Here is a 12,513-nt window from a genome sequence, read left to right as displayed (position 1 = left end):
AGACTTCTGCCGTTTCTTCAACCGCCTCGTGTCGTGGGGCCAGCCCCATTTGGCACTATAGTGACGCTGACCTCAATGAACGTGAGGTCTAGCTTTCTGTGCATGATTGGGAGACTGCAGGCAACATACTCCCGCACTTTCGCTCATTTCCACCGAGTAGTTAATAAGTTACGGTACTTAATTTTTGGACAAAATGGCTCTGAGCACTCTGGGACTCAACATGTTAGGTCATAAGTCCCCTAAAACTTAGAACTACTTAAACCTAACTAACCTAAAGACATCACACACACCCATGCCCGAGGCAGGATTCGAACCTGCGACCATATCAGTCCCGCGGTTCCGGACTGCAGCGCCAGAACCGCACCGCCACCGCGGCCGGCAATTTTTGGACAGCGGGATATATATTTTGCCACTCAGCACGCCAAAGATTACTTTCAGGTAAAGGAGAGTGGGAAACCAGCTAAAATCAAAAGCAATATCGGCTGGTGTGCCAGTTCAAAAGGTCGTTAATCCACCGTGTGGATTCGATCTGGTTCTGTTCGCTTTCCTATCTCACAAGCTAATGCGCTGCAATTTAAGTTACACGAGCAGATCAAATCAGGAGTTTAGCCCTTTATAAACATAATTGCAAAAAATGGAATGTTGATTATTCCATAGTGACAATTTTCACGAAACAATCTTTGAAAGCAAATTTTCATGCCAGTTTAATAACCTTTGTCCAGTCAGTTCACTTGTCACACATTTCTGCAATATTTTTGTAAAAATGGTCCACTACATTCCTTCTTTTTTTTCGAAAATGATTGTGCAAGATCGTCTATGAGACCCAGAAAGCACTGTAACAGATCCCCGACTTTCGACGGGTTCCCCGCCTTCTACCAGGCATTCGATGCAGTTTCGCACTTTCTCTTGGTAATGAAAATACGATATTTCTGAATACCGGACGAGATTTATGACTGGACGACTTCCCAATAAATAGAACTCAACAGGTCGTTCTTCACGGAACGAACTCGTGCGTGTCTCTCCACGGTGTTATAGCGCTGTGGTTATCAAGATCCTGTCCTTATTTCGGGGCCGGATGTCACTCGTAGAAACACGACAGTGCCGTTATGCAAGGTAAGTCACAAACGCCATCTGTCGGTGAATAACGTAAACTGTGTTTTGTGTCCTCTAAGTCTTTCGCCATGAGCCAGCCGCTGTGGCCGAGCGGTTCTAGGCGCTTCAGTCCGGAACCGCGTTGCTACTACGGTCGCAGGTTCGAATCCTGCCTCGGGCATGGATGAGTGTGATGTCCTTACGTTAGTTAGGTTTAAGTAGCTCTAAGTCTAGAGGACTGATGATCTCAGCTGTTAAGTCCCACAGTGCTTAAGGCCAGTTAAACCTTCCACCGTGACATTCCAGAATAAAATTTAGGTTTTCAAACCGCGTCACTCGAGCTTTCGGCAGCTCTCTCCGCGATGGTCATCGGGAGTAAAACGACAGACTGCCGTGGTTGACATGGATTCCGCTCGTAGATCGGCGACAGCGGCGTCAGCAACCTCCCAGGGAGGGAGCCGATGTGACGCATGTACGGGAAGTCGAGTTGGAACAACTTAACAGCAACTCCGGCCCAGCACGGAACCAGGTGCTACAAAAATACGTGATACTGCAGGTCTTACGAGTTCCTGCGACCATCTTCGGCGGCGAGCGGGTTACTGTATCAAACGAAGTTTAATAATTACTAACTGCGCATTTAAATGCATTCAACCTGTTGTGGTTGGCAGGAGAGCCAACACCGTGTTACTAGAGGAGGCCGAAAGGCACGCGATTTAGCTCACGCAGAATGGCGTGAGGTCTGGAACATGACAAGGAAATTAGAATTGAGATAAACGGACGTATCTGGTGGAATACTTAACTTTAATCCATTACTGATTAACGTCGGTCTGGATGGTACATATTTCACAATATCAATAGTACCGATAATGGCGCCTTGCTCGGTCGTAGCAAATAACGTAGCTGAAGGCTATGCTAACTATCGTCTCGGCAAATGAGAGCGTAGAAGTCAGTGAACCATCGCTAGCAAAGTCGGCTGTACAACTGGGGCGAGTGCTAGGAAGTCTCTCTAGACCTGCCGTGTGGCGGCGCTCGGTCTGCAATCACTGATAGTGGCGACACGCGGGTCCGACGTATACTAACGGACCGCGGCCGATTTAAAGGCTACCACCTAGCAAGTGTGGTGTCTGGCGGTGACACCACACAACCTCTCGATAACACATGTCAAAGTTAAGACTTTTAGTGGGTGTCTTTCCGACGGATGAAAATTTGTTCCAAGCCTAGGACTTGAATGAGTCTCCCGCTCACTAGGTGGATGCGCTAGCAGCTATGCCACCCTGGCACGGTGGCTTTGCGAAGCTGCACGGATTATCCTAGCACATTTCCCTCCTCAATCAAAATTCCCATTCACACTTCAGTCGGCTCGGTATTCTTCCAAACTCGAACAGCATTGCAGAGGGTCTCCAGCTGTTTGCAATAACACCTAGCGTCGTAGGAAATGGAGGATCCTGCCTGAAACCCATACTTAGGTGCTTTAATCAAATGAAACTATATGGGTCCAGAGACCTTTCGAAGTCGCATACATCTATTATGCATATATGCCGGGACTCATTTGGGTATCTTTTCATTGGCATATTGATTTCCTACGGACGCCCGACTAACCTAAGCGTCCACAGTGTGTCTCGGGCAAGACAGCTAGTATGATGTCAAAAGTTCGTTTCGGGGTTGTATATCTCGTGGACCCCAGAGCGGAACCGAGTAACGCCAGATGGTGCGAGGGGCAGGCGCTACGTTTGGAGCTGTCACTCCCGCCTCCCTACAAGCGTCAAGCATCCTTCTTTGCTTCCGCTCTATGCCCAAGGCCGGCGCCGGCCGAACGGTTCTAGGCGCTTCAGTCCGGAACCACGCTGCTGCTATGGTCGCAGGTTCGAATCCTGCCTCAGGCATGGATGTGTATTATGTCCTTTGGTTAGTTACGTTTAAGTTGTTCTAAGTCCAGGGGACTGATGACTTCAGATGTTGAGTACCATAGTGCTCAGAGCCATCTGAACCAAGGCCCGCCGCTGTGCCTTACTACCTATATACCACTCGTTACTCCTGATATCTTTGCCATTTGTTCTAATCTCGGCAGCCTCCTTTACAACGAATTTCCAATAAGACGGTGCACGAACGAAGGTTCTGGTATTTTCAAATTGTATTTTATTCAGTTTTTTAGGAAATGTTCAGCTGCAGCACGACTTCTCAAGCGCCCTTTGTTTAATGTGTCGCATGAGTTCAGCAGAGCCCTCAGCGACAGTGCGAATAGTTGTCATAGACGCTGCCGCGTTCGCTTTGTCTCATGCGTCACCTAGTAGCAAGGTTAACGTGCCACGACATAAATTGTCACACGCAGAGTTTACTTAGGAGCCAGAGGACACACATAAAGTGTTATGTAAGCTAGATTAAGGAAGGGCAAACCTACGCTTCTAGCATTTGTAGACTTAGAGAGAGCTTTTGACAATGTTGACTGGAATACTCTCTTTCAAATTCTGAAGGTGGCAGGGGTAAAATACAGGGAGCGAAAGGCTATTTACAATTTGTACAGAAACCAGATGGCAGTTATAATAGTCGAGGGGCATGAAAGGGAAGCAGTGGTTGTGAAGGGAGTGAGACAGGGCTGTAGTCTCTCCCCGATGTTATTCAATCTGTATATTGAGCAAGCAGTGAAGGAAACAAAAGAAAAATTCGGGGTAGGTATTAAAGTCCATGGAAAAGAAATAAAAACTTTGAGGTTCGCCGATGACATCGTAATTATGTCAGAGACAGCAAAGGACTTGGAAGAGCAGTTGAACGGAATGAATAGTGTCTTAAAAGGAGGATATAAGATGATCATCAACAATAGCCAAACGAGGATAATGGAATGTAGTCGATTAAGTCAGGTGATGCTGAGGGTATTAGATTAGGAAATGAGACTCTTAAAGTAGTAAAGGAGTTTTGCTATTTGGGGAGCAAAATAACTGATGATGGTCGAAGAAGAGAGGATATAAAATGTAGACTGGCAATGGCAAGGAAAGCGTTTCTGAAGAAGAGAAATTTGTTAACATCGAGTATAGATTTAAGTGTCAGGAAGTCTTTTCTGAAGGTATTTGTATGGGGTGTCAGGTGATGCTGAGGGTATTAGATTAGGAAACGACACTCTTAAAGTAGTAAAGGAGTTTTGCTATTTGGGGAGCAAAATAACTGATGATGGTCGACGAAGAGAGGATATAAAATGTAGACTGGCAATGGCAAGGAAAGCGTTTCTGAAGAAGAGAAATTTGTTAACATCGAGTATAGATTTAAGTGTCAGGAAGTCTTTTCTGAAGGTATTTGTATGGGGTGTAGCCATGTATGGAAGTGAATCATGGACGATAAATAGTTTGGACAAGAAGAGAATAGAAGCTTTCGAAATGTGGTGCTACAGAAGAATGCTGAAGATTAGATGGGTAGATCACATAACTAATGAGGAAGTATTGAATAGGACTGGGGAGAAGAGACGTTTGTGGCACAACTTGACCAGAAGAAGGGATCGGTTGGTAGGACATGTTCTGAGGCATCAGGGGATCACAAGTTTCGTATTCGAGGGCAGCGTGGAGGGTAAAAATCGTAGAGGGAGACCAAGAGATGACTACACTAAGCAGATTCAGAAGTATGTAGGTTGCAGTAGGTACTGGGAGATGAAGAGGCTTGTACAGGATAGAGTAGCATGGAGAGCTGCATCAAACCAGTCTCAGGACTGAAGGCCACAACAACAACAACATGAGGCGGACCTATGGGCCTCATTTGAAAAGGGTGACCCGGCTGAGTCATGCAATTTGACTCTTAGTCTGATCACGAGGTGTGGCCATTAATAGCACGCGTTGATCACGTAGGCTGACGTGAGTTTCAATGAACTATACTTGACGGGATGTACCTGGAACATCTTAGGTGATTAGAAAGTTAGTAGACAGGAATACAATTAAATACTTTGCTTTAATTCAGCATCAGCGGTGAACGTCGATCTTGACTTCGTACAATAATATTTACAAGTGCAGTTATAAACTGAACTGCAAATACTTCTTTACAATTCTGATTGCTTCTCACATATAGATCAATTGTCAATGCATAAACTGTATGTGGCGCCTGGCTAGGTCGTAGCTACTGACTTAGCTGAAGGCTATGCTGACTACCGTCTCTGCAAATGAGATCTCTGAAGCTATAATCAATGAACCACTCCCGTTGAAGTCGGCTGTAGAACTGGCCTGTGTGCTAGCTTGTCTCGTAAGACCACCCGAGCGTTGGTCCTCGGTCTAACTAGCGTCGACAGTGGCGACTCGCAGGTCCGATGTGTACTGACGGACCGCGGCGGATTTGATGCCTACAACCTAGCAAGTGCGGTGCCTTGCGGTGACACCGCATAAAGCAAAAGAGGCATAAAACCCAGCGCAGGTACTTAATGCCATTAGAACAAACATCTTTGGTCAGAAACCATTAAAAATTCAGTTGCAAAAGACGAGTTAAAGTTATTTTCATCTTCAAGATAAACATTTATATTCTGTTATCCTTGCTACAGATTGAATGGCGCACCACCTGCTTTTAGCGCCCTCAAAGAAAACAGGCGTCGTCGAGATAAGAAATCATGCTGCATCTACATCGTTACTCTACGGTTCACACTTAGTGCCTGACAGAGGGTTCTTCGCACCACCTTCGGACTGTTTCTCTACCGCTCCACTCTCCAACAGCGCGTGGAAAAAATGAACACTTAACGCTTTCTGTTCGAGCTCTGATTTCTGTTATTTTATTACTATGATCATTTCTCCCTGTGTAGGATGGAGACAATCAAGTACTGCGCAGCAGAGACACGGCCTAAGTAAAACACAACAGATGGGGAAAATTTTGATTGTATCCATATTCGATGAGAGGTCGTGGCTGTGAATATCAATGTACCTGTAGACATTAAAAACCTTTATGTGAATGTGCCGGAAAATGAGGTCGTTAAGGTCATCAAAGAAAATTTGCTTAAGTACAAAACACTGTCTCAGGAAGAAATAGTCGAATTCAGCGAACTGTTAGAATTAGTTCTGAAATATAATTATTTTTCTTTTAACAATAAATTTTGTATGCAAAAAGATGGACTGGCAAGGGTTCCAGTATATCTGGAACCATAGCAGACATCTTTATACATCATTTGGAAAAAAGACTCCTCGTTAACCCGCAACATCCCGTGGATAATATTGTATATTACAAACGCTTTGTAGATGATACGCTGCTTCTTATTAATGGGCAAGAAAAAGAAGTTGCAGAAATAGTAAATAAATTTAACGAGTTACACGGTAAAATTGATTCACTGTGGAAGAAGAGTAAAATGGTGAACTGCAATTTCTCGACCTAAGTATTAGGAAACAAAATGGTAGGCATGTTTTTAAAATATTTAGGAAACCAACAACGACTGATGTGTTGATACAAAATAATTCCTGCCATCCTAATAGCCAGAAACTTTCTGCTTTTAGATATTTGATAGATAGAGCCTTTAGAGTCCCTATGAATGAAGAAGACTGAGCTGAACACCGTGAAACAACTAGTCAGAGCAAACGGATATCACCAAAACATTGTCAATAAATTAATACGACAGAAACAGCGCGCGAATGCAAGGAAGAATACCGCAAATAATATTACGAGAGTCAGAATACCATACTTCGGTGATATTTCACAAAAAGTAGCTAACATTTGCAAACCTTTTAAAGTTGATACCGCTTTTCAGACCAATAATACGCTGCGGTTTAAACTAAGAAATAATTTGCAGCAGGAAAGCGATAAATATGAGAGACCTGGGGTCTATAAAATTCAGCGTAACACGTGCAAGGCAAGCTATGTTGGCCAAACTGGTAGGTCGTTTAAAGTACGTTACAAAGAACATACCGATGCTTTCCAGCTTAATAATTTCGAAAAGTCAGCTGTAGCCACGCATACTTGGGAAACGGGACACCCCATGTTGGGAATAGATCAGGATCTCGTTATTTTACATAGACAGGACAAAGGCAAAAAGCTGGATCTACTAGAACAGCTGGAAATTACGATACATAGCGTGGATAATCAGAACACACTGAATGAACAGCTAACTGGTGATACAAATAACTTTTTCAAACATTTCACTGGTTTCTTTTAGTAACTACATTTTTAGCAAATCGTAGGATACCATCATTTCATGAGGTCCTTGGAACATGTATACGTTATCTGTTTGTATAGACATCTCCGCGACTTCCTTGTTTACTTGCGCGTGAGCTCACTCGCGTTTCAGTGTCGTGTTTGGCTTCGTGGTGTGTGGTATCAACGAAGACGCATGGGCGGTTTACGACGATAGAGGAGAAAGCCATGTGGTTAGATGTTGAACAGCATAGGCGACACCATTTCCAAGTTTTTTATATTTTGACGACTATGTGGAGATGAACCTTGGAAGACACGGCTGCAACAAGGGAAGTAGCCACGATGTTTTAATTTTATTATCAATTTTATTGTGCCTGGTGCATGTTCCAGTTTAGCGAGTTTTCACAGGTTCTTTTACTTTTTATTATTCTGATGATGGAAGCTTGACTTCCGAAACGCGTCAGTCTTAGTGTTTTACACTATCAACAAGTGGTTGAGCCGATATATTTTTTAACATTAAGATGGGGAAAAGGTTTCTTGTGGCACAACCCCTTAGCTAGTAAGTTGCGATTGCGCATGCGCACAAATGCACAGCAAGTGCCGCCGCGCAACCGCAGTGAGTGGGTGTTGTTGCACAGGTGCGTGCCGCTGCCCGCGGACCTCTCTCACGTGGAGCTGGTGCGCCGGCTGACCGACTCGTGCCGCTACGACCGCCTGATGCGACCCGGCAACGCCTCTCGCCCGCTAGACGTCTTCGTGCGCGCGCACGTCTTCCTCTTCCAGTCCGCCGAGGGCCAGACCCTGGTACGTGCCGCGCAAGCTTTCCACCCTACAGACAATATTAAGAGGAGGTAAAATTTCTGTTGTGAAATAAGTTAGTAAGTCACTTTATGGTAATGATCTATTTTCCACATTCAACATTTTGTTAATCTAGGATCAGCAAGTCATTTACTTCACAAATCTGTCACCATTTCAGTACACATGTATTGGCGACAAGTTTCAAGATTCACTTATTTAAGCTACATTACAAGTGCATGATCTTAATGACAACCATCTAAAGTTGGCAATACGAGCATCACACATTGACGATAGATCAATGTCACAATATACCGGGTGATCAGAGAGTCAGTATAAATTTGAAAACTTAATAAACCACGGAATAATGTAGACAGAGAGGTAAAAATTGACACACATGCTTGGAATGACATGGGGTTTTATTAGAACAAAAAGAAGTTCACAAAATGTCCGACAGATGGCGGTGGACAGCAAAACGTCAGTGACTCCGCATGACAATCGTGTATAAAAGGAGCTGTAATGAGAGAGAGAATCAGATGCGCCAGCAGTCGCAGAAAGTAGACGTTGCTTGAAAAGGCACTTTTAGCGAAGCTGTAGTATCAGAATGAGGAATGTGCTAGTTCAGCGTTACGATCCTATCGCCACTGGAAGGGGATTCGAACGGGTAAAGTTCCGTTGACAAATGCAGCTGTAGCGAGAATGATTTCGAAGTTGTTTAGACGATAGACCCCGTTGTGGCCGACCGAGCACAAGGCGTAATGCTGCTGAGACAGTTCAGAAGAAACGGAGACTGTAGCGGGTTCGGTCTATACACGGGGAAGTCAGCACTCGTGCAGTCGCACGTCGCACCGGCATTCCATACACTACTGTTTGGTTGGCACTTAGACGTACCCTCCGATGCTATCCGTACAAAATCCTTCGGCATCATGTACTGTTACCTGGCGATTTAGTGAAGCGGAGGGCATTTGCGGTGTGGGCGTTTCGAAAGATAGCGGAAGATGACGATTGGTTGAGTAACGTTTTGTGGACCGAAGAAGCTCATTTCACGCTCCGAGGGTCTGTCAACGCCCACAACTGCAGAATTTGGCCTACCGAAAATCCTAGAACTGCCATGGAAACTCCATTGCACGACGAGAAAGTCACGGTATGGGTTGGATTTACCACATCTACCATTATCGGGCCTTTTTTCTTCGAGGAAATGCGTGACGGGTGAGAGGTATGCCGATATGTTACAGAATCGCATCATCTCCAGCCTGGCTGATAAACACCTGCTGGAACGTACGATGTTTATGCAGGATGGCGCTCCACCCCATATTGCCAGACGCGTAAAAGATCTCTTGCGCGCGTCGTTTGGTGATGATCGTGTGCAAAGCCGCCACTTTCGTCATGCTTGGCCTCCCAGGTCCCCAGACCTCAGTCCGTGCGATTACTGGCTTTGTGGTTACCTGAAGTCGCAAGTGTATCCTGATCGACCGACATCTCTAGGGATGTTGAAAGACAGCATCCGACCCCAATGCCTCACCATAACTCCGGACATGCTGTACAGTGCTGTTCACAACATTATTCCTCGAGTACAGCTATTGTTGAGGAATGATGGTGGACATATTGAGCATTTCCTGTAAAGAACATCATCTTTGCTTTGTCTTACTTTGTTATGCCAATTATTGCTATTCTGACCAGATTAAGCGTGGTCTGCCGGACATTTTTTGAACGTTTGTATTTTTTTGGTCTAATAAAGCCCCATGTCATTCCAAGTATGTGTGTCAATTTGTACCTCTCTATCTAATTGTTCCGTGATTTATTCAGTTTCCAAATTTATACTGGTCGGAATCAAGTTACTTGAGAGTGAACCAATCGTTTCCAAACTAGAGGCCAAAATTTGTGGGTCACTCAATAAGTAATGCCCCACATTGATGCTTGTTCTTTGCGCCTGTGAAGCTTCGAACCGTTCCGGCAAATGGCAGAGCCGTAGTACAGCGTCAAAGTGGTGCCTACATACGACTTACGTTACAAGCAGCGTGCTGTTATTGAATTCTTGCGTGCAGAAAAAGAAACCGTGGTGAACGTCCATAAACGTTCCTGTGCAGTGTATGAAAATGCTGCAGTTGATAGGTGTACAGTTGGGCGATGAGTAAAGAAAGTTACAGCCTCAGGAAATGCAGAATGGGAGCTCCTTAATCAGCCACACTCGGGACGTCCTGTCACAGCCACAGCGCTAGATATGCTAAACCGTGAGGATGCCATTATTCGTGCCGACCGGCGCATCACAACTCGACTATAGGTTCTGCAGTTGTCGGTCACATTGGAAGTGCGTCTGCAATGATCGAGACTCTCGGATGTTCGAAGAGGTACTCACGATGGGTTCCATGAATGTACACAGTGGATCACAAGATTCAAAGAAAAGCCATTTCATTTCAATTGTTGGAGCGTTTTAAGACCGACGGATCGTTACGAGGGACGAAAGCTGGATGCACCACTTTGCGCCTGAAACAAAAGGGCAGTCCATGGAGTGGCATTATCCTTATTCTCCAAAAAAGAAGAAATTCAAGACAACCCCCTCTGCCGGAAAAGTCAGGTGACAATCTTCTGAGATTTTGATGGCGTCATTCTCGTGGATGCGATGCCAAGAGAGTCAACCATCGATTCAAAGGCATACGTGAAGACTCAGAATAAACTCAAGATCCGTTCCGGACGTGTTCGATCGGACATTAATCCTACAGAAATCTTGCCCCAACACGATAATGCACACCTACACACAAGTCTGAGAACCCGGGAATACATCGCCAAATTAGATTGGACATCATTCCCACATACACCCTACAGCCCAGACTTGGCATCCTCGGACTCCCATCTCTTTCGGCCGCTTAAAGATTCTCTACGGGGAGCACACTTTGAAGATGATGAGAGTGTCAGTCAGGCAGTGAAAATATGGTTACGCCTACAGGACAAGAGCTTATACCAGCAAGGAATTCATGCTCTTCGACAGCGTTAGCGTACAGCGAGAGAACGTGATGAAGATAACGTAGAAAAAGAGGACATGGACTAGACATGTTGATGTATATTGTCACCAAATTCTGACTCTTACTAAAAATGAATATGTTCTGAGAAAAAAATGTGGAGCATTACTTCTTGAACGACCCTCGTATATGTACTGCAACTGTAACAATCTACAATAAAAGCTTCACGAAATGAAATATTTATTTAAGAATAACATGCACTTGAGAAGCAAGCTAAACTATGGAATTCGATCTTTTAGTATGCTTTTATTAACATTTTCAGAACTAGTTAACCTGTGATGTTTGTCTTTCCTTTTCTCTTAATCCTCTTTTTTTAGCTCAATTTATGAGCTCTGAGTTGCACTATATACTGAAAACTTGTGTAAATTTTCAAATAAAAAAGAAATCCTATTGTCAGCCAACAAAGCCTTGTGCTTCAAAAAACTTCTTTCTACTTCAGCTGACACAAGAGGAGCACATTTCAATAGGACAATTTAAATGAATGGGAGAGAAATTTACACTCAACAACATCACTGACATGTAACGCAGCTAATGATACCCTTACTTTCTTTTCTAACACATTTTTCATTTTCTTTCACGTCCGGAACCGTGCTGCCGCTAAGGTCGAAGGTTCGAATAATGCCTCGAGCACGGATGTATGTGATGTCCATAGCTTGGTTAGGTTTACGTAGTTCTAAGTCTAGGGGACTGATGACCTGAGATGTTAAGTCCCATATTGCTTGTAGCCATGTGAACCATTTTTTCTTTGACACTCTTTTTTCCCACTTTACCACAAACAGCTTATACTTTATGCTCAGTTTTTTTCACTTGTTCTGTCTACTTCACTAGAGGCACTTCTGATTGCTCAGAGCAGTTGACGCAGCAGGGGTAAACCCGATATTTTATTTTATGTACGGAAGATCGCCTGAAATTACTTCTTGGGCTAGTCCAATTGTAGCGGCTTCACTGCTATCGAATGAACCAATGATGCTTTTCACTACATTAAAGTTCTAGCATCAAAAGATGCAAACATCAATCCAGAACCGCCACCTTCGCAAACTGGTAGATGCTGGTAACGAAATGTCAGGAGCCAACAACTTAAAGTGTGTAATACGTGTAGGGCCATACAAAAATATCTATTTGATACACACCAATAAGTTTGTTAACATCACTGAATTTACTACGAATCTTTATAACTCAGTCCGATTATTGGTATGGAGTTCCTGCGGAATGCTCGTCGTATTTTCAATCCTTCAAGTCGTCGTGGGAGATAGAATCAGTGGATAATAGACAGATAGTGGTTAGTCTTTAGTAGAAAGAGATCAGTGAATAGAATAATTATGTGTGGACAGAGAGCGCCTGCCTAGGGATCTAACTGAGTAGTTTTAGTTTGCAACTGTTCTTCGTCTAGTACATCAAGACAGAATATTACTTTTCTTCCAACTTTAATTCAGAGAACATTATTTAGTTTGTATTTATGGAACGATAGTCAACACAAGACAGATAGGCTAAACTTACAGTTGCTGTAACCAGCTTTACCAAAGTTGAGTAA

The 12,513-nt window shown here is 44.0% G+C and overlaps 1 protein-coding gene across 1 annotated transcript in view; it reads left to right on the top strand.

Annotated features, from left to right (window-relative positions):
* LOC126324491 (pH-sensitive chloride channel 2-like) overlaps positions 1 to 12,513 on the top strand; it is a 255,393-nt gene that overhangs the window by 170,395 nt on the left and 72,485 nt on the right. Inside the window, exon 3 of the mRNA XM_049994987.1 lies at positions 7,809 to 7,974. Within this exon, the coding sequence (XP_049850944.1) occupies positions 7,809 to 7,974 (166 nt within the window). The remainder of the gene's footprint in view (positions 1 to 7,808; positions 7,975 to 12,513) is intronic.

The sequence above is a fragment of the Schistocerca gregaria genome, chromosome 2 (genome assembly GCF_023897955.1).
Source record: "Schistocerca gregaria isolate iqSchGreg1 chromosome 2, iqSchGreg1.2, whole genome shotgun sequence".
Taxonomy (NCBI): Eukaryota; Metazoa; Arthropoda; class Insecta; order Orthoptera; family Acrididae; genus Schistocerca; species Schistocerca gregaria.
The sequence above is the reverse complement of the archived record's forward strand: the minus strand, read 5'-3'. Positions and strand labels throughout refer to the sequence as shown.